At 43.8% G+C, this 21,165-nt stretch overlaps 1 protein-coding gene across 1 annotated transcript in view; it reads left to right on the forward strand.

Moving 5' to 3' along the window:
- The window catches only part of ZNF704 (zinc finger protein 704), a 266,656-nt gene that overhangs the window by 203,442 nt on the left and 42,049 nt on the right, over nucleotides 1-21,165 (forward strand). The window contains exons 3-4 of the mRNA XM_047783687.1: nucleotides 10,808-10,911; nucleotides 16,410-16,642. Coding sequence (XP_047639643.1) covers nucleotides 10,808-10,911; nucleotides 16,410-16,642 — 337 coding nt within the window. The remainder of the gene's footprint in view (nucleotides 1-10,807; nucleotides 10,912-16,409; nucleotides 16,643-21,165) is intronic.

The raw sequence follows: 21,165 nt of genomic DNA on the forward strand, positions 1-21,165 counted from the left end.
ACAGGAGTTTCCACTGTGGTGCAGTGGGTTAAGAATCTGACTGCAGAGCCCAGACCACTGCAAAGGCAAGGATTCTATCCCCAGCCCAGCAAAGTAGGTTAAAGGATCCAGCATTGCCTCAGCTGTGGCATAGGTTTGCAACTGCCTCTCAGATTCAGTCCCTGTCCTGGGAACTTCCATATGCCACAAGCATGGCCATAAAATTTTAAAAAGTAAAAACAGGAGTTCCTGTTGTGACTCAGCAGGTTAAGAACCGAACTAGAATCCATGAGGATGCAGGTTTGATCCCTGGTGTTGCTCAGTGAGTTAAGGATCTGGTGTTGCTGAAAGCTGCGGTGTAGGTCACAGTTGCAACTCAGATCCAGCATTGCTGTGGCTGTGGCGTAGGCCTGCAGCCACAGCTCAGATTTGACCCCTACCTAGCCTGGGAACTTCCATATGCCACAGGTGCAGCCTTAAAAAGACAAACAAAAAAAAGTAAAAATAAAAAATACGACGAACTAGTGAATATAACAACAAAAAAGAAGCAGCCTCACAGATAATAGAGAAAAACTAGTGGTTACCAGTGGGCAGAGGGGCAACACAAGGTGGGGGAGTGGAAACTACAAATTATTGGGTATGAGATAGGCCCAAAGATATATAGACAATATTTTGCAATAACCGTAAATGGAGTGTAACCTTTAAAAAGTGTATTTATGGAGTTCCCGTCATGGCTCAGTGGTTAACAAACCGACTAGCATCCATGAGGACACGGGTTCGATCTCTGGCCTCGCTCAGTGGGTTAAGGATCTGGCATTGTCCTGAGCTGTGGTGTAGGTCGAAGACGAGGCTCAGATCCCAAGTTGCTGTGGCTCTGGCGAAGGCCAGCATCTGGGGCTCTAATTGGACCCCTAGCCTGGGAACTTCCATATGCCATGGGTGCAGCCCTAAAAGACAAAAAATAAATAAATAAAAAGCATATTTAATTTTTTTAATTTTACAAAAACAAGGTGTCATTGGCAGAAAAAATAAATAAATAAATAAAATGAAACCAAGAGTGTGTATCTTTGTTTGGGTTTTTCCAGGAGCTGAAATTTGAAGAGAGAGGTAGAGATAGAGGATAATTCGGGGTGCAGATGGAGCGTGTGGGGACCAATTACAGGTGAGGGGCCTGCAGAGGAGAAGCACAGGTGGGATCTCTCCTGAGGCTGGACCCACTCTGCAGAATATCTGGTTCTAGGGAGGAGCCCACAGGGTTTGCTTCCTCTGGGCCTGGGAAGCAAAAGTTTAGAAAGCCCAGGGATTCAAGGATGCTGATAAAAAAACACCCCTAGGCAATCAGTGGGTGAACCCACACTGTAAGGAAGAAGTAGGTAGGAGCAAGCCAGTAACCTGGGAGAAATTGGGAGAATTGAGAGGCCGGCTGCCTTTGGGGGTGGAGGAGCAGGTGCGGTGGCAGTGAAGGAGAGCAGGAGAGTGTGAGGTTGGGGAGAGCAATGACAGATTAGGGCTGGTTGGTGTTCTTTTTTGGTGGGGGCCGGGGCTCACACGTGGCATGTGGAGGTTCCCTGCCTAGGGGTCAAATCGGAGCTGTAGCTGCTGGTCTACGCCACAGCCATATGGAAGCTAGATCCAAGCTGCCTCTGCAACCTACCTGCACCACAACTCACAGCAGCGCCGAATACCCAACTCACTGGGCAAGGTCAGGGATTGAACCCACATCCTCATGGATACTAGTCAGATTCATTTCCAATGTGCCACAATTGGAACTCCCAGGTTGGTGTTCTTGTTCCTAATCTGTATAGCAGAATTTTCAAATATACGTAAAAGCAGAGAGAATGGTCTAATGAATCCCTCAGGACCCATCACATAGCTTTATTAAGTACTATCATTTTGCCCATTTTATAGCCCCAGCTCACACTTGTGGAGCTGGCAGAGTGGGAGCCTGTAGTATATTATTATTATTATTATTATTATTATTATTATTATTATTATTAATGGCCAAATCCATGGTGTGTGGAAGTTCCCAGGCCAAGGACTGAATCCAAAACGCTGCTGCAAGCTATGCCACAGCTGCAGCAACACTGGATCCTTTAACCAACTGCCTCAGGCCGGGGATGGAACCGAGCCTCCACAATGACCAGAATCACTGCAGTCGGATTCTTAAATCACTGAGCCACAGCAGGAACTCCAGAGGCTGTACTGTATTAAAGCAAATCCTAGTTTTTGTGTTCTTTTGCCTATCAATACTTCAGAAGATATAATTCAGGTTTTTAACATAGGAAGAGCTCACTGAAATGAGTTTGGATAAAGGATAATAATAATTACCATTTATTGAGTGTTTAGTATATGTCAGGTATTTTTTCATAAATTATTAATTCTTCCAAAACCCTATAAGATCAGTATTATTATTATTATTATTATTATTATTATTATTATTGTCTTTTTGCCTTTTTGGGGCCGCTCCTGCAGCATATGGAGGTTCCCAGGCTAGGGGTCTAATCGGAGCTGTAGCTGCCAGCCTACACCAGAGCCACAGCAATGTGAGATCCGAGACATGTCTGCAACCTACACCACAGCTCAGGGCAATGCCAGACCCTCAACCCACTGAGCGAGGCCAGTGATCCAACCCACAACCTCATGGTTCCTAGTCGGATTTGTTAACTACTGAGCCATGACGGGAACTCCGAGGCCAGTATTATTATCATTCCCATTTTATAAATGAGGAATAAAGTTGCACAAAGCTACAAGCTTTGCCTAAAATCACTCAGCTAGTAAAGGGAGTTGTTGGGAATTCAATCTCAGTCTGACTGCAGTGCCTTTCCTCAAGTTCATCACTCTGTTGAATGTTTGAGGGGGCTAAGGGGGACGGAAGTGAGGCTATTGATGCTTTCAGTAGGTCTCCTAGGCTCATAATTCCAGGTAAGGCAAAAATAATGGCTATAGTTTATGTGCCAAAGTATTTGATGCCTATTAGGGGAGAAAGGCTGGTGATGGCTGAACTAGGAAGAGAGAGAGAGCAAGATAACTGCTCAGCTGAGCCTCAGGAGCCCCAGAGTTTCCACATGAGGGTGAAGAAGGATGGTCTCCTGGGCAGAGATAGGTAAAAGGGTAGCACTTCCTCCTGACCTCAGTGTAGGTGACAGGAAAAGTAACTCCAACAGGAAAGCGGCGTGACCTCAGAAGGGTGTACAGGTACAATACAGGAGAGAGGGTGAGGGATCATTAGTGATGGAACCTGGGGGCCAGGTGCAGAGTGACAGTGCCTGAGAGAGAAATTGGTGGTGGTGGTGGGGGGACTGAGAGGAGCAGAGCAGCAAGTGGGGGAAAGGAGGACAGGACCTGATGTGTTTACTTTTTTTCTTTTTTCTTTTTTTTTTTTTTCCTCTTCTAGAGCTAAACCCTCGGCATATGGAGGATTCCAGCCATATCTGCGACCTACACCACAGCTTACAGCAATGCTGGATCCTTAACCCACTGAACGAGGCCAGGGATCAAACCCACATCCTCATGGATGCTAGTCGGGTTCTTTAACCACTGAGACACTATGGAAACTCCCGGATATTGTCTTTTCAGGCAAAGTGAAATGGATATCAAAGCAGTTGCCTACTTCCAGATATTCAACATGTGGTCTGTGAGGCAACACCAGTCTGCATTCTGCTACCTGTGATGAGCTGGGTGCAGAATTCAGAGGAAGCAGTGCCTTAGAAATCTGCATGGCAAGGTGACATGGCCACAACTCCACAGGCCATTTTCCCCTAGTATTTTACAAAAGTATTGATCCACAACAGATTAGAAATTTCTTTAAAAAATAATCCTTGGAGTTCCCATTGTGGCGCAGCAGAAATGAATCCGACTAGGAACCATAAGGTTCTAGGTTCTATTCCTGGCCTCACTCAGTGGGTTAAGGATCCGGTGTTGCTGTGATGTAAGTTGCAGATGTGGCTGGGACCCTGCATTGCTATGGCTCTGGCACAGGCCAGCAGCTGTAGCTCCAATTGGCCCCCTAGCCTGGGAACCTCCTAAAAAGCAAAACAAAAACAAAAACAAAAACAAAAACCCAACCAACCAACCAAACGAAAAATGAAAGAAACAAGAACTAAAATGAAATTGGAGGAATTAACACTACCCTCTCTTTTGCTGTAAGATCTTCTTAGAAATAAAATGAAGTTTTAGTACTTAGTCAAATTTAATGATAGTAACTGGATTCAATCTCTCAGAGCTCCAGAATTCCAAGATCGGAGATGTCACTGTGGCCTTTCTAGTGGAAGAGACTTTATTTTCAGATTTGATCCCTTGTTTGAAGATTACCACAAGTTTTAAAAGTAATTGAACTTGGTCTAGACAGCAGATTTCAGTAGTTGCTAAGGAACTGGATTAGTGCTAATCTAAGGACTGTATTATTCATTTTTATTTCCATTTGTTACTACAGCACTTTAATTGCAGATCAATGTCTTTTATGGCTCTCTGGGGGTGTAAAACACTTCTCTCCTAGCTGGTGGATTAGCCAGGGGAGATCACATTTGTCTGCATCCTCCAAGCAGATGGCATCCAGGCATGAAGTATTTCAAAAGAAGCAAAATGCTTCTTGCTGTGTGAACAATAGCTGGGCTTGTCAGTGCAGGCCACAGCCGAGTGCCCGGGGCCAGCCCGGCAGCGCCCACCCATGCGTGAGACCCCGGGGCCTGGAGCTGGGTCTGCTGATGCCACACCCCCTTCTGATGGTCTCTTCCTGTCACAGATGATGTCATTCTGCAACCTGCTGCCAGTCACCAGGCAATCAATTCCTCAGATAGGAGATCAGTTGTCAAACCCTAGAAACTCATTTTCCACATGGCAGCCAGAGAGAGCCTTTTGAAAAGCACATATGATAGCATCACCCCCACAGGACCTGACCACCGCCCCCCCGAATCCCACCCAGCTTGAAACTGCAGTGCTTCCAGCACCTTTAAGATAAGGATTAAAAGCCTTGTAGAACTTTCAAAGGCCTCCCTGAGCTGCTGTCTCCAAGCACGCGGCACACAGAGCTCGACCCCCCCCATCACGCCTTTGAAGGCAGCCTGGCCTGTGCTCCTGCACTGCCCGGCCCAGGGCTCATCCACGCCCTCAGCGAGGCAATGCTGATGACGGCTTATGGTCCCCTTAGCCCCATCTTCTCCCCTTAGCCAGGAGCACCGAATCCAACCACTCCTTCCTGGCATTGGCCACGTCTGTAAGTTTATGTTGTATGTATTTGATGAAGGTCTGGTTCTCCAGAAGACTAAAGCTCAAGAGAGCAGACACTCTGCTGAATTTCCATTTTTTTTTTTTTTTTTTTTTTTTTTTTTTTTTTGCCACTCTGCAGCATATGGAGTTCCTAGGCTAGGGATCAGATCTGAGCCACAGTTGAGACCTCTGCTGGACCCTTTAACCCAGTGCCCAGGCGGGGAAATTGAAACTGCATCATGGAGCTGCAGAGATGCTGCTGATGCCATTGCACCAGAGCAGGAACTCCTTTTTTTCATTTTTTAAAGTTCTATTGAAGTATTGTTGATTGACAAGTTTGTGATAATTTCTGCTATACAACAAAGTGACTCAGTTATACATATACACACATCCATTTTTTCTCAGGTTCTTTTCCCACAGAGATTATCACAGAATATTGGGTAGAGTTCCCTGTGCTTTTCAGCAGGGCCCTGTTGTCCGTTGAATTTTCTTGAGACTGTATTTCCAGTAGCTAAAGGAGCCCCGCACACATAAGCTAGTATGCCAGGAACGAGGAATGAAAGCAGAATATTTTTCAAAATTAATTCAAATGGGCATTTAAGGCTTTGGCTACCTGTGGAGCATCCTAGAGGCATGATGTCATGAGCTGCATCCTTGCCAAGGCGTCTTTGTGAAGCTCTAGCAAGGAAACTAGCAGCTGCTCCTCCCTCTGCCAGTTGCCACCTCTTACAGATTACCTATTGCAAAGGCATAACTTCATCTTTATAAAAAATAACACCACCACACACCCCCACCCCTCAGAAAAAGAAAAGTAACAGCTGCTGGTTCTGGTGCTGAATAATATGTTCCTCGATTGGGGAAGTGGGGGTAGCATTTGCTATGGGTGTGTTCATGAACTTGAAGGCTAGTAATAGCTAATAGCATCCGTGGAACCCTGACTAGTGTGAGGCTGTGTGCTGGTGCTTGCATACGTTTTCTCATTTCATCTTCTCAACGGATGTATTTTTTTTTTTTTGCCTTTTCTTGAGCTGCTCCCTCGGCATGTGGAGGTTCCCAGGCTAGGGGTCTAATCAGAGCTATAGCTGCCGGCCTACACCAGAGCCACAGCAACGCAGGATCCAAGCTGTGTCTTCGACCTACACCACAGCTCACGGCAACGCTGGATCCTTAACCCACTGAACGAGGCCAGGGATCGAACCCGCAACCTCATCGTTCCTAATTGGATTCATTTCCGCTGCACCTCGATGGGAACTCCCAACAACGGATGTATTTTTAATCTTCCTTTTTCTAATGAAGAAACAGAGACTCTGAGATCTTAAGTAATTTATCCATGGTCACACAGCTAGTAATAGCAAAGTGGATTTGAAGCCACATGATCTAACTCATTCATTCCAGATCTTGCACTTGTAACCATTTTACCTCCTCTCCCAGGATAGAGGGCTAGGACATCTCCTTAGCAGATATCTAGGGAGTTCTGGACTTGTAGACTCAATACCATCTGTTCCTAGAGGAACAGTTGTCTCTTGGTCTATTACTTGAGGTTTGAATGAAGGTTTAACCAAAAATAGCTAAATAGCCTACTGTTAGTTTCTTCCTTTCCCAATACATTTTCCATTTTGACTCATTCTAACATACAGGAGTTCCTGTTGTGGCTATGTGGGTTGAGAACCCGACATAGTGTCCATGAGGATTTGGGTTCAATCCCTGGCCTCACTCAGGGTGTTAAGGATCTGGTATTGCCACTCAGATCTGATGTTGCTGTGGCTGTGGCACAGGCTGGCAGCTGCAGCTGCAATTTGACCCCTGGCCTGGGAACTTCCATATGCCGCAGGTATAGTCAGAAAAAGAAAATATAATTGATGGATTGATCCTCTATCTCTCCCCCAGGTTCATGAAGTTTCAATGGCTTCTCTCTGCTTACAAGGATACGACAAACCACTTAGCCTGGCACTGAGGCCCCATGAACTGGCCCCGGTGCTGTGTCCTCATCTCCTGATACATCCTTCTCATAGGACTCTGGAGCCAATTACAAACCAAGGACTTGCCTGCTTCCCTGCCTGAAATGTGGTTCTCGTATCCTGAAATCCTTTCATCCATGGAAGCCAGGTCTACCTGAGGGACAAATCAAATGAATGTGACTATTATTTTAAAAAAAAACCTCTAAATATTAAGTCCCATAATATCTAAGTCTGGGAGAACAGATGAATTGAAAAAGGTCTCAGCCTTTTGTAAAGATGTGATTAGTAAGGTTTTCAACAGCAGATTCATATTCAATTTCTAATCAGGAGAGAATATTTATTGTCACCTCTAGGGTGTTTGCTTTTTTCCCTCAACAACTCTAAATCTACCAGAAGGCCTTTGCAGCGATTTTCTCAAAGTAACAAATTCTACTTTGTATATCATCTCTTCATGTTTAATTATAAGGATTTGAATTTACAGCACCAATTAATCAGTAATTAGATAGTACTGTACCAAAAGAAATTAAACAAAGATAAAAACAAACACGCAGCTCAGCACAAGGCCTTATCATCTGGTAATGTTTCATGTTAGCATGATCAAACTAATTCCTGAGAAATATAGGTTAACCGAATCATTAGCAACATATTCCTTCCGTCCTTTGTTGTTCTTGTTAGTAATCTCAAATGCCAGTGGGAAAGTTAAAAGTAATCCAAATACCAAAACATTCAGATTCTTCTAACATTTATCCTCTTTTTACTCTCCATCAGAAATCTACTTTATGACACTCAAGACTGATCTTGAAACATCAGCTTTTGGAAAAGCAAAATGAATGCTTGTTTTATAATGATGCATTCTCTATTGATCTTCATATTTAAAGAACACACAAATCAGCTTTTGAGTTAATTATCAATGAAGTCTCTAAAACAAAATATTCACGTTAAGTATGAAAAAATAAAAAAAAATTAAAAAAACCAAGCAGATGGAGGAGGGAAAAACGAAGGTCTCTGAAACTAAAATGTGGAAGAGGGTAAGGTCCTGACGGTACAGCAGGTCTCTTTAGGGATCAGGGCAGGTGGCCAGGGGAGCTTCTCCCTACAAAATCATGTCATTTCCCTGTGCCAGGCCACTTTTCCTGGTTCGTAAATCTTTCGTTAACAAAAGAGAAAGAGAAGACTGACAGTTGAAGAGAGAAAACCCAACTCCTGTTAATTCAGGCTTAAAAGAGATGGCAGCGGGGCCTGCTCAGGTGCGCCCCCCGCTGGTGTGGAGCGATCCTAACAACTGGGATCCGGGCAGGGCAACAGGTCAGAGGCGCCCCACCATCCACATAGCAAGTCTCTATAGCAAACCTTTCTCCTTGTGGCCCCCCAAGTAATTCCTTCCCCCTGTAACCATGCCTACATGGGAAGATTGAACCATAAGATGCTCAAATTACCTTAAGTTGCTTTTCCCTGGAGCTGTTTCAGGAGGCCTCATCTCTGAAAAATAAAAACCTAAAAAACTGGCATCACTTTACGCCCAAGTACAAGGATCTTACAAATTGTAGGTATTGTAAAAATCGTTTAATGGTATGCCAAATGAGTGAGCCTTTTTTTTTTTTTTTTTCCTCTAAGTGTATGAAATTGTCTTGAAAACGTCTGTGGAGTGAATTTCATTGTGCGCTCTCAAGCATGCTTTCTAGAAGTACTTTTCTCTGAAACACGTAATTTGTCTTTTGATGGCTCAATTTGCCAAGAGAGAACATAAGGTACTTGAAGAAAAGTTCAGATTCCCATCTTTGGGTACCTTGGATTGAAAGAGTAAGCTTTGCTTAGTAATGCAGCACCATGGTGAACACTGGTGAGCCAAATTGTAATAATTTCTGTAACTTTATGATGAAATTAACTGAGCAGCTCCCCCAAACCACCTCACCTGGGAACCATTTGATTTCCTTCCAGTTCAGGAATCTCTTTTCCCATTGTGTTGTGAAGCGATGCCATAAAGTCTCTCTCTCTTTAAGGATTCATTGCTTTTACAAATTATATAGCACACCTGGGAATGAAAGCCACATTTGTCAAAGTGTCAATTCCTTTGTCAATATGGCTTATTAATCCTCTCCTATCTCCTCCGACTGTTCCCTCATTCGAAAATGTTCATCTCTCAGGAGGTGGCACAATTTATCTGCTGTCAAGGTACTCCATACATTTTTGCTTCTTGATGTTAACTTTGTTGAAATAAACAAACTGGCTCTAGTTCATAATGATCGTTATCTTATGAACCTTTATTCGGGGTTAACAGGTCAGAATGAATGAACCAGAGTAACCTCTTCATCTCAGTAGCTCTTCACTTTAAAAAATGGTAACTACCCTCAGACCCATTTTTCCTCTAGTAGAGTATGGGAAAGCAGAATGCTGGAGTTTAAACCTTTCCCAACTGCATTTTCCTCCATGCTCTCCATCTCAGTAAATGGCTCTAGTTGATGCTGAAGCCGAACACCTGGGCGCCACCCTTCTGCTCACTCCCAGTACAAGAGCCCATCATCCTGTCAGACCACCTGCTGAGGCCTCCACCCCCATCCCTGCTACTCTTTCCTCCTGGATTCTCTGCTGTTATTCTACCTTCCCTAAAATCCATTCTCCATAAAGCAGCTTGGGTAGTGATCTTAAAAATATCAATCATAACTATGCCACTTGGCCTGCTTATAGCCTCCCAGTGACTTTCAGTTCCACTTGGAATAAAGTCGAAATATCTTCCATGGCCATAGACCCCACATTGTCCAGCTCTGCACAACGTTCCCCCTTCTCCCACTAGTGGGTCATTCTTTCAATATCTGGTGCTTGTTCCTGCTGCCTCAGTTTCACTGAGCTGCCTCTTCTGCTTGGGGTACATTTGCCCTTCTCCTCCTCCACGCTTCAGCTCGGACACCGTCACCATCTCAGAGAAGCCTTTCCTGAACCCGTTAAGTGCAGCTGTCCATGGTCATTGTCATGTCAAACCATCTGTGCCATATGTAGCACTTGTCACTCTCAGAGATTATTCTCTGTCCTTTTTTTTTTTTTTTCTTTTTCTTTTACAGCTACACCTGCGGTATATGGAAGTTCCCAGGCTGGGGGTCGAAACAGAGCAGCAGCTGCTGGCCTGCACCATAGCCATAGCAACATGGGGATCTAGTCGCATCTGTGACCTATGTCACAGCTTGTGGCAAGACCCAATCCTTAACCCACTGAGTGAGGCCAAGGATCAAACCCATGTGCTGATGGATACTATATCAGGTTCTTAACCAATGAGCCACAATGGGAACTCCTTTTCTCTTCCTTTTTGTTTGTTTACTAATAATTGCATTTCTCCCCACCAGCCTGTCTATTGTTGACCAAGCATCACCTATGCCTAGAAGAGTGTCTAGCCCAGTACAACACACTCAATACACACTTGTTGGGTGAATGACCAGCGAATGACTCCATCTCTCCTAATACTATATGATTTTGACAGAATCACTTAACCTGTAGATCTCAGCTTCCTAATCTGTACAGTAAAAGTAACAGAGCAATTTGGTTTTCATGGTAAATGTGTATGGTAGCATGTGGTCCATAGCATGGCAGATGCAGAGGGAGCTTGGTAGTATGTGGTCCATAGCACAGCAGATGCAGGGTGAGTGCAGTTAACAATGTCCCTCCCTGTTTTCCAGGAAATCTTCAGAGGAACTAGACATGGACAAGGTGACAGCAGCAATGGTACTGACCAGCTTGTCCACCAGCCCTTTGGTTCGAAGCCCTCCTGTGCGACAGAATGGTAAGCCTGGGGTTGAGGGCACAGGGAAGTGTCCCCTGACCAGGAACAGGGCTTCTCTTCGAGGGGTCTCATTCCTGCCACACACAGTGAACTAACCCTCACCCAATTAGCAGGAAGCAAGGGGAAATGTGAAAGATGTAGTCCCAGAGCTCTCAGCAACCTCCACGTCATCCCAAAGACCCCACTGCATCTCATTCATACATCCATCCATTCAACCCGCATTGGTTGATCCCCATCGCCTTTCTAGATCGCATCTTTGAGTACCTGTGTTCCATTCTTTCCCCATGTAAATGGAGATTGGCCTAATGAGTTATTTCCCCAGCCCTTTTTTTTTCTGTTTGGTTGAAGAGGTAGTTGAAACATAGAACTCTGATGAGTAAATATTTTGAAAAAGCACTAGCCCAAATGCCTTAATCTATTCTTTCATTCAATATATATTTATTAGGTACCATTATAGATGATTTGAATATATCATTGAAACAATGTCCATACTCCCAGGTAGTGTACAATCTCTTTGGGGGGGAAAAAGGATGATCACAGCTGTATTAATGGTTAGCATTTATTGAGCACTTACTGTGTGCCAAGTACTAGGCTCGCTTTATCTCATGCAATTCTCACAACAGTTCTATGTGATGTCATCGTCATTTTACAGATGAGTAAACTGAGGCACTTGGGATTAATTAATTTGTAAAGAGCAGAGCTGAAATTCTATTCCATATCTTTCTGATTCAAGAGCTGCTATCTTAGTCATAACATAATCTTGACTCAGATGATTCAATATGATAAATCAGGAGGTCGATAGGAAATAAACTTGGCGAGCCTGGCAGGAAATCAGAGGGCCATGTATGCCTGGTTATGACTTTGGACATTAATCTGAGGCCAGGAAAGAGCTATTAAGTGATTTAGGGACTGAAAAGTTATGACTGGGTTTATCGGCAGAAACAAAAATGACAAAAAACAAAACCACGTGAGTGTCTGGAACCTTGGTGGTCACCATGTAGATGAATAGGGCGTGACTGAGAAACATCAAGAAGGCAGAATCAACAGGACCTGGTGATGGACAGAGAGGATAAAGGAGAGGGAGGGACAAGGGTGACTTCCGGCCAGTCACTGTGCTTCAGCAAGGAAGCCCATTCCGTGAGACGGGGAACAAAGGCAGAGGAATACATCAATTAGTGAATGTTTGGAGCAAGAGGTGGGGTTGCTGATGAAGACGGTAAATCCAGTTTGAACAGGTTGCGTAGGGAGAGCCTGAGGACTGCTCCAGGGGCAGCATCTGCTAGAGATTGGGGTGCAGCCTGGGAGAGAGATCTAGGCTGATGTGGAAGCAGAAGCTTGAGTCCGGTGCCTTAGACCACTTGGCCATCCTGGCATCTTATTAGATCTGGGCAGGTGTGGGATTTGAAGGCAACATTTTGAAGCCATGAGTATAGATGAGATCACCCTGAGAGAGTTGTGGAGGAATGGAAGCTGAAGAGAAGGTAGCCAAGGGGGACATGGTGAGGCTTGTCATCCTATAAGGAGAAGAACCCAGGAAGAAGCAGAGGGGTAACTGGAGAAGTGGAGGAACCTAGGAGAGTGTGATTTCATGGAAGCCAAGGGGAGAGCATGTTTTAAGGAGAAACATCTGATGCTTCAGAAGGTCAAGTGTGAAAAGGATCTTGATGAATTCTGCATCAAGAGGAATTTGGCAGTTTGGGCAAGAGCAACCATGGTAGACCATGGAGTGGAAGCCACATTGAAGTTCAGTGAAATGTAATGCACTGAGACGGCTGAATGGAACTTACTAGTCAGGGAACACCTTCTCTCAAAAGCCAGCCTAGGGAGTCCCCTGAGGTCTCAGTGAGTTAAGGATCTGGTGTTGTCACTGCTGTGTGGGTTCAATCCCTGGCGCAGGAACTTCCTTGTTCCTCAGGCATGGACCAAAAAAAAAAAAAAAATACCAAGCTAGTCAATAAGGAGCTAGAGCCATGGTTCACACATGATCAGGTTGTAAGCATGAGGTGTTAACATAAATTTGTTGATCATCCACTGAGTGAGTCCTCGGCAAAACTTACTCCAATCCATTCGTAAGTGGGAAGCACGATCAAGATGCTGGGAATCCTGGAGTTCTGGTTGTGGCTCTGCGGGTTAAGGACCTGACATTTTCTTTGTGAGGATTTGGGTTAGATCCCTAGCCTTGTTCAGTCAGTTAAGGATCTGGTGTTGCTGCAAGGTGTGGTGTGGGGTTGCAGATGCTGCTTAGATCTGGCATCATTGTGGCTGTGATGTAGGCTGGCAGCTGTAGCTCTGATTTGACCCTTAGCCCGAGAACTTGCATATGCTCGGGTATGGCTCTAAAAAGGAAAAAAAAAAAAAAAAGATGCTGGGAATTCAAATCAGTACCAGAAATCAGAAGTGCCACTGTCATGATTCACCACACTGGGGTGATGTTACCTCTTCACACAGAGTGGTTGCGGTGCTCTTGAGATGAGCCCAGTGTTTCCTGATATCTTTCTTAGTTTGGCAAAGCATCTAAAGAAAGATTATAGTAAAAACAAAACTGAAGTCATTCCCCCAAACCTATTCTAGGAATAAAGAATTACAGAATTTCATGAAATTTTCAGGAGAAAACAGTAATTTTGATATAATCATTATTTTTAACCACTGGATTTTTAAAATTGAGAGCGTTTTAAGTATTCCTTTGGGAGTTCCCATGGTGGCTCTGTGGTTAACAAACCCAACTAGGATCCATGAGGATGTAGGTTCGATCCCTAATCTCCATCAGTGGGTTAAGGATGGCATCGCCATGAGCTGTGGTGTAGGTCGCAGACACAGCTTGGATCTGGCATTGCTGTGGCTGTGGTGTAGGCTGGCAACTCCAGCTCTGATTTGACTCCTAGCCTGGGAACCTCAATATGCCACAGGTGCAGCCCTAAAAAGGAAAATAAATAAATAAACACACACACACACACACACACACACACACACACACATATATTCCTTTGTCTTGAAATGTTAGAATCAAAATAAAGCTTTTGCTTCTTCAATACAAAGTTTTCTTAGCATAGTTATTAAAAAAAAACAGTGATTTTGACTTTAAAAATAACTACCCAAATAGTAACTCCAAATTTCTGATATCTCTCATTTATTGTGCAATAGGATGCAAATTCTTAAAAAGGAGAGCAATTTATGATAGTGAAGGCTTTTGTTTTAGAAATAAAGATGATCTCCAGAATTATTACATATCAGTGAATTTTGGGAAATTGTTTTGATCCTTTATATTCTGGAAAAGGATCATTTTGTTAGGAGGCGGGTCTGCAAAGAGGGCAAGATTCCAGCAAAATGTCTATCAGCATTCTTGGCAAATACATAAGATAAGGCACCACTGCTTTCTAAAAAATGTTATGAATTGGTTTTGACCTTCTTCTGAAAAATTTATTTCTGCATTCCATAGTTCTTCTGATTAAATAGTGTTTCTAAAGGAAATGTTATTCACAAGTAAACACAAATTAACTTTTGGCATTGGCATGAGGCAGTGTAACCACACGGTAACAACAGTTGGCTCTCAAAATAATTGCAGTTTCTTTACTTAAGATGATTACACATCTCTGCACCATGAACTTATTTTATTTTACAAGTCATGCTGTGGTATATTTATAAGCTTCCTGAGCCTGCCAAGTGACTTTGTCACACCAGGTAATATGACCTAAATCATTACATGAGGCTTCTCTTAAAGTTATGTTGTCTTGAATGGAGCTTTCTTATTTATTGCAGGCAATTTGGGTCCAGAGAGCATATCAGTCTCTGGGGAGACCGCAGGGAACGAGATGCTAATTTAGTTTTGTTGATGCTGTCAAGGTGTGAGCCTGCATAAGTGACCATTTGATTCTGAAAGAGCCTTGCCGTAATGAGATGGTTAACTTCCTCCTGCTATTCAGCTTGACTGAACTCCACTCATCTCACTGAACTTTTTGCTCGACATAGTGGAGGAATGCGCTGGAAATCTATAATTAGGCGAAAGTAGTGGAGACATTTTTCCATGAATGCTAGTCTGCCGTTTGTCTTCACTTCATTTCTGATTACCCAGATGTTAAGAGCATTTTTTTTTAATGAGGCATTTTGGGATTTTTTTTTCCTCCTTGTAGTTAGAATATAGTTTTAATATATTCAAGAGGCACATTAATATGGAGGAGAAATTATCCTAAAAGCAAGCTGAATTTATACAAATGCTAATTAAGATTGGGCATTTTATAAAGTAAAGCAAATCTTCAGTGATTAAAGGAGCCTCCTGAAGGTATTCCAACTGGGCAAAGATCTATCTACATTAGCAAGCATTTCATCATGTTTTCCCCCACAAGTGGAAAGGTGAAATTCAATACCAGTCTTGTCAGTAATTATTGCCAATAAATCGTCATCTGATCTCAGCTTTGCCAGGGAGAAAGGAGGATACGAACAACACAAGTGCCTGCACTGGAGGATAAAAAGGTCAACTGGTAGACCAGGGTTTGGGGCTCTGGCCCATGTGGGTTATGTACTGGTCATAGTCAAGTGGCAAGTCCCAACTTCTTGGTACCTCAGGGTCCTCATCTGTGAAATGGGCATGATAATCCTTACTCCGAAAGATAGATATTGTGAGAATGCATGAGATTGTGTGAATAAACTTTATAAGACATAAAACCCCCACCAAATGTAAGGCAGTGTTATTTCAGGAGAGTAAATGGCTTTTGGTGACTAATCAGAAAGGATTTCTCTTAGGTTCTTAAATCTTAAGACTAGCTTTTTCTATAAGCATAGTCTAAGGGTCACGGTCCTATAAGAGATAACTTTTAAAAAGTTAAAATGCTGAGTTGGAGGGGGTGAGTAGGAGGATCCACAAATAGGACACATAATTTCTCCCTTAGAAATGCAATATAGGGAGTTCCCATTGTGACCAGTGGTTAACCATCCCGGCTAGTATCCATGAGGATGCGTGTTCGATCCCTGGCCTCTTTCAGTGGGTTAAGGATACAGCATTGCTGTGGCTGTGGCATAGGCCAGGCAGCTACAGCTCCGATTCCACCCCTAGCCTGGGAGCCTCCATATGCTGCTGGAGCGTCCCTAAAACAAACAAACAAACAAAACCAATATATAAACGCTGATCTTCCCAAACCTAGTGAATCTACACATCTTTCTTTTCCTTGTTTTCATGTAATCTCCACTATCATCCTAAAGAACAAGCGTGGCACAAGGCCCATCAGAAAACTCTTGGAAAAAACCTGTTATGTGGTTAAAATAAATGTTTATAAATTATAATGTGACCTCTTTTTTGGAGGTATAGAGTATAACATACATACTCAGCTGGTGCAAATTACTCAGAGGGCTGTAGGCGCTGTCATCAGAGTCTAGAATCCAGGACCCCGTCTCCCCCCTGAAATCCCACCACCCCTGCCCCGCCCCCGCCCCCGCCCCCGCCCCCGCCCCCTGGGCTCCGGGTGTCCCTAACTGAGTACTGACGCGGAGCTTGTGTGCGCGGACAGAGGGCCTGAGTGGATCCTGGAAGGAGGGGGGCGGCGTGCCTTCCAGCACCAGCAGCAGCGGCTACTGGAGCTGGAGCGCCCCCAGCGACCAGTCCAACCCGTCCACGCCGTCGCCGCCCCTGTCCGCCGACAGCTTCAAGCCCTTCCGCAGCCCCGCGCCCACGGACGACGGCATCGACGAGGCGGAGGCCAGCAACCTTCTCTTTGACGAGCCCATTCCCAGGAAACGAAAGGTGGGTTTGGGGTTTTCACTGCAGAAATGTGCTTTCCATCCGCCTTCCAAAGGCGGCTCCGAGCCTGGGTGGTGATTCTGGCCCTTCTCCCCACGCCCCTTTTGATCAACAGAAGCAGCCTCTGTTCCCCTCTTAAGATTCTTTGACGTTTCAAAATAAATTAAGGGTCATGACTAAAGACAGATATAAAAGACTAAAACACCGATATGTTTCTGCCGCTATCTTCCAGATACACCTTCCACCACCCCAGTCCCATCCCCTTCCCTGGTTCTAAGTTGCTGCCCTGGTGTAAGAGTTAACATCAGGAAACCTGGCACTTACCAGTATTTGGAAGTTAAAAAAAAATTGGACTTCAGGCTTGGTTTGGTAATTAACTCATTCTCTTGGTGGGGACTTAACTTTTTCATCTGTAAAATAAAATTAATGTTTTTCTCTTTTCTGCTTCACTGAGCCCTGAAAGGTTGTTGGAAAGAATATTTTGCATCTTTATAAAACCAGATTGAAATACACATGAAAGCTAACATATAAACATATGTAGTACCTACATACCCCAAATTATGTATTCATTACATTAGGCGTGAAATAAGGAGATCTAATGAATTGACTTAATCAATTAAGTGGTTACATTTTAATATTTTATTATTTTTAATGATTTTTATTTTTTCCATTATAGTTGTTTTACAGTGTTCTGTCAATTTTCCACTGTACAGCCAAGTGACCTAGCCTCACACACACACACACACACACACATTCTTTTTCTCACATTATCCTCCATCATGTCCCATCACAAGTGACTAAATATAGTTCACAGTGCTATACAGCAGGATCTCATTGCTTATCCTTTCCAAATGCAATAGTTTACATCGTTAACCCCAAGCTCCCAGTCTATCCCACTCCCTCCTCCTCCCCCTTGGCAACCGAAAGTCTGTTCTCCGAGTCCATGAGTTTCTTCTCTGCGGAAAGATTCATTTGTGCAGTATATTAGATTCCAGATATAAGTGATATCTTGTGGTTTTTTGTCTTTCTCTTTCTGACTTAATTCACTTAATATGAAAGTCTCTAGCTCCATCCACCTTGCTGCAAATGGCATTGTCTTATTCCTTTTTTTTGGCTGGGTAGTATTCCATAGTATATATGTACCACATCTTCTTAATCCATTCATCTGTCGATGGTTATATTTTTATTTAATCCTCGCAGTAGTCCTATACAGTGAGTTTTATTTTCCCATCTTGATGAGGAGATTAAGGACCGGGGAGGTTATACATTCAACTCGCCTCTGTCATGCAGGTTAAAAAGGGCCACCACTCCAACCCAGGTCTGCCAGAAATGGAAGCTCATATTCTTTTCATTCTTCCCACATACATTTAAATTATTACGTTCACTCACAATTTTTTAAAGTGTTTCTACTTCATAGAGTAAAGAAATACTGCTGCTATATCCAAAAAACTTTTTAACTTTATTTTTTAAATTTCTGTGTAAATATGAAACATTTTATTACATATTAATTTTTTGATTTGCAGTTGGTACCTTTATTATTAATGATTATTCACCAACAAAAATCCAAAGAAAACCCTGAGGAGGGAGTTCCTGTTGTGGCTCACTGGTAAGGATCCCTAGTAGCATCCATGAGGACACGGGTTTGATCCCTGTCCTCACTCAGTGGGTCAAGGATCCGGGGTTGCTGTAAGCTGTGGTATAGGTCTGCAGCTGCAGCTTAGATTCAGTCCCTATCCTGGGAACTTCCATATGCCACAGGTGGGCCCATCCCCTCCCCCAAAAAAGAAAAGAAAACCCTGAGGACTACAATGCAATTCATTTCAAAGAGAAAAACAAAGAAATGGCATTGCTCCAACACTGTCCCTCCTTGGCGTCTCTTAGCATCCTTGCAGAGTGTGTGACAGTGTCGATGGTGCAGGCGCTCTGTCTGCCCAGAGAAACAAGCCTTAAAGTAGTCTCCTGTCCTTCTCAGAGGCAGCAGCATGAAGAGCTGCTGTTTCACACACTGGTCCTTCAGGCAGGGGGCCTGGAGTTGTTCTTGCATCCCATGGGTCCCCAGAGACACTGGGTTTTCTCTTGGCTAGCAGGGGAGAGAGGCTAGTAGAGGAGCTGGCACTTGTATCAGTGGGACTCCTCAGGCAAGACGGCTGCATGGATCTGGAGTCTTGTTCTGTTGCTTCAGGCTGCACAGACATTCTCTTTGGAGCCCTCAGAGTGTGTGGTCCTGGCTGTCATGAAGTGTGGTCCATCCCGGTGGCAAGAACTCACAGCACAGGGAACCCTCATGCTTGTAAAGTGCACTGGGGAAGGAAAGTCGGCCACAGCCTGTCCTTTCTAGTGGAGCCACGAGCCAGAATTTACACTCTTGCATTGCAATTAGGCTGCATTGGTCAGATTCACATGTAAGGTCTATAGATGTCAATTAGGGGAAAGTCATGTCACCAATGGAAAAGAAAAAAAAAAGCAGCAGCACTTAGTTGAAGGGCACAGACCCACTTTGCAGGTAGGAATGAATGAATGTTTGAGAACCATGTTCCTCCTTCTTTCTTTCTAACTTCTCCCTTATTCAGACCCTACGAAGTTTCCCCAGGGCAATACCAAAAGGATAAAGCTTATGGTCCCTGATGTTTAATGTGTGGATCTTACATGGACCAAGGCACTGGCTTTTGAACTTGAAGTTACTTTGAAGAGTGAGAGTAACCAGAAAGTAGGATGGTCACAATTCTTTTTTTTTTTTTTTTTTTTGGCCACATGGGCAGCACGTGGAAGCTCCTAGGCCAGGGATCGAACCCAGGCCATAGCAGTGACCAGAGCCACAGCAGTGGCAACACTGGATCATTAACTAGTAAGCTACCAGGGAACTCCTGCAATTCATCTTTTTAATGTATTAAGTGAACCAGTATTTACTGAGCACCCAGCAGGCACAGTGCTTGATGCCCTGAGATTAAGCCATAGTCCCTTCCTTCCAGGTTGGAAGTTGGGTGGTGGATACAGATGTGTAAAGAGGCAGTAATAATTGTGAGTGACCAATGCTATACTCACAATGAGGTAGAAATACAGTTGCTGAAATGCAGCTATTTTAGAGTTTTTAAAATCATATTTTTAAAGATTTCTAAGAGTTCATTGCCTCCTGCATTTGGCAGTATGTGGTGGTCAGTGAAACTTTCTGAAATCATTTTATTTTCCTCTTCATTCCTTCAGATTCATAGTATTCGTTTGAGACCATGGGCAATTATGATGGTCATGTGTCTTGTGAGGATGGTTACAGAACCCTCGAGGCCAAACTGTAGACCTCAATCCAGTAGTAGGTTATGAATTCACTTAATGAGCTGCAAACAGCACATCTTTAATGAATACGATAGAAGAGGGTGCAGTGTATGTAATTGGGCTGAGTACTATTTCTGGATGCTTTGGTTTCAGTCATACACTTGTGTGTCTACTGCACAGAATGTATCTCTTACTGTGGCTCATGGTCAAAAAAGTGTGGAAAGAAGTTCCCTGTTGGCCCAGTGGATTGAGAATCTGGCATTGCCGCTACTATGGCTCAGGTCACTGCTGTGACGCAGGTTCAGTCCCTGACGCAGGTTCAGTCCCTGGCCCAGGAACTTTTGCATGCCCTTGAAACAGCACCCCCCACCAAAAGAAAAAATTTTTTTTTAAAGTTTGGAAGCCCTTGTTCTTTATTATAAAGAAAGAGAACATGGTAAGTCATAAATGAAGGAGTTTTACTCAGAATTCAAAAGATCTTCATTCTTGGAGTTCCCCCTTGTGGCTCAGCAGAAACTAGTATCCATGAGGATGTGGGTTTGATTCCTGGATTCATTCAGTGGGTTAAGGACCCAGCATTGCCATGAGCTGTGGGGTAGATCACAGACTTGACTTGGACCTGGCATTGTTGTGGTTGTGGTGCAGGCCGACCCCTGGCCCGGAAACTTCCACATGCTGCAGATGCAGCGTATGAAAAAGAAAAAAAAAATCCTCATTCTCAACTCAGTTCTGTTACCCTGAAAACTTAAGGAAAACATTTCATTTCTGATCATCAACTTCATCTGTTCAAATAGGCAAGCAGGACAACCCTCTCTCAGGAAAATCATGAGGATTAAATGTGACCAGCCATAAGTAGAAAGGGTTTATAACCCTCAAACTCTGTGTACTGGAATGTAGCAACTTGGTAATAGACATTTTAGGACCTGAAACAAAGGGGCCAGAGGCACACCCCACACTGATTATGAAGCAATGACTGTCTCTATGGAAACTACCTTGTCACTTTTCCTCACTCTCACCTCTCTGGTGACCCCCATTCCACTTATATAAAGAGGAAGAAAGATTCATTGCCTAGACAAGGCACTATCACCTACTCTCAGTAGTGAGCAGGAAACCAGTGCTGATAATAATTATATTTGCATGTTTGGTTACCGTTTACAAAATGCTTTTAAATTCAGCATATCACCCATTGTGGCTTAGCAGGTTAAGAACCTGACAGTGTCCCTGAGGATACAGGATTAGTCCCTGGCCTCGCTTGATGA

Source organism: Phacochoerus africanus, chromosome 6 (genome assembly GCF_016906955.1).
Source record: "Phacochoerus africanus isolate WHEZ1 chromosome 6, ROS_Pafr_v1, whole genome shotgun sequence".
NCBI classification, from domain to species: domain Eukaryota; kingdom Metazoa; phylum Chordata; class Mammalia; order Artiodactyla; family Suidae; genus Phacochoerus; species Phacochoerus africanus.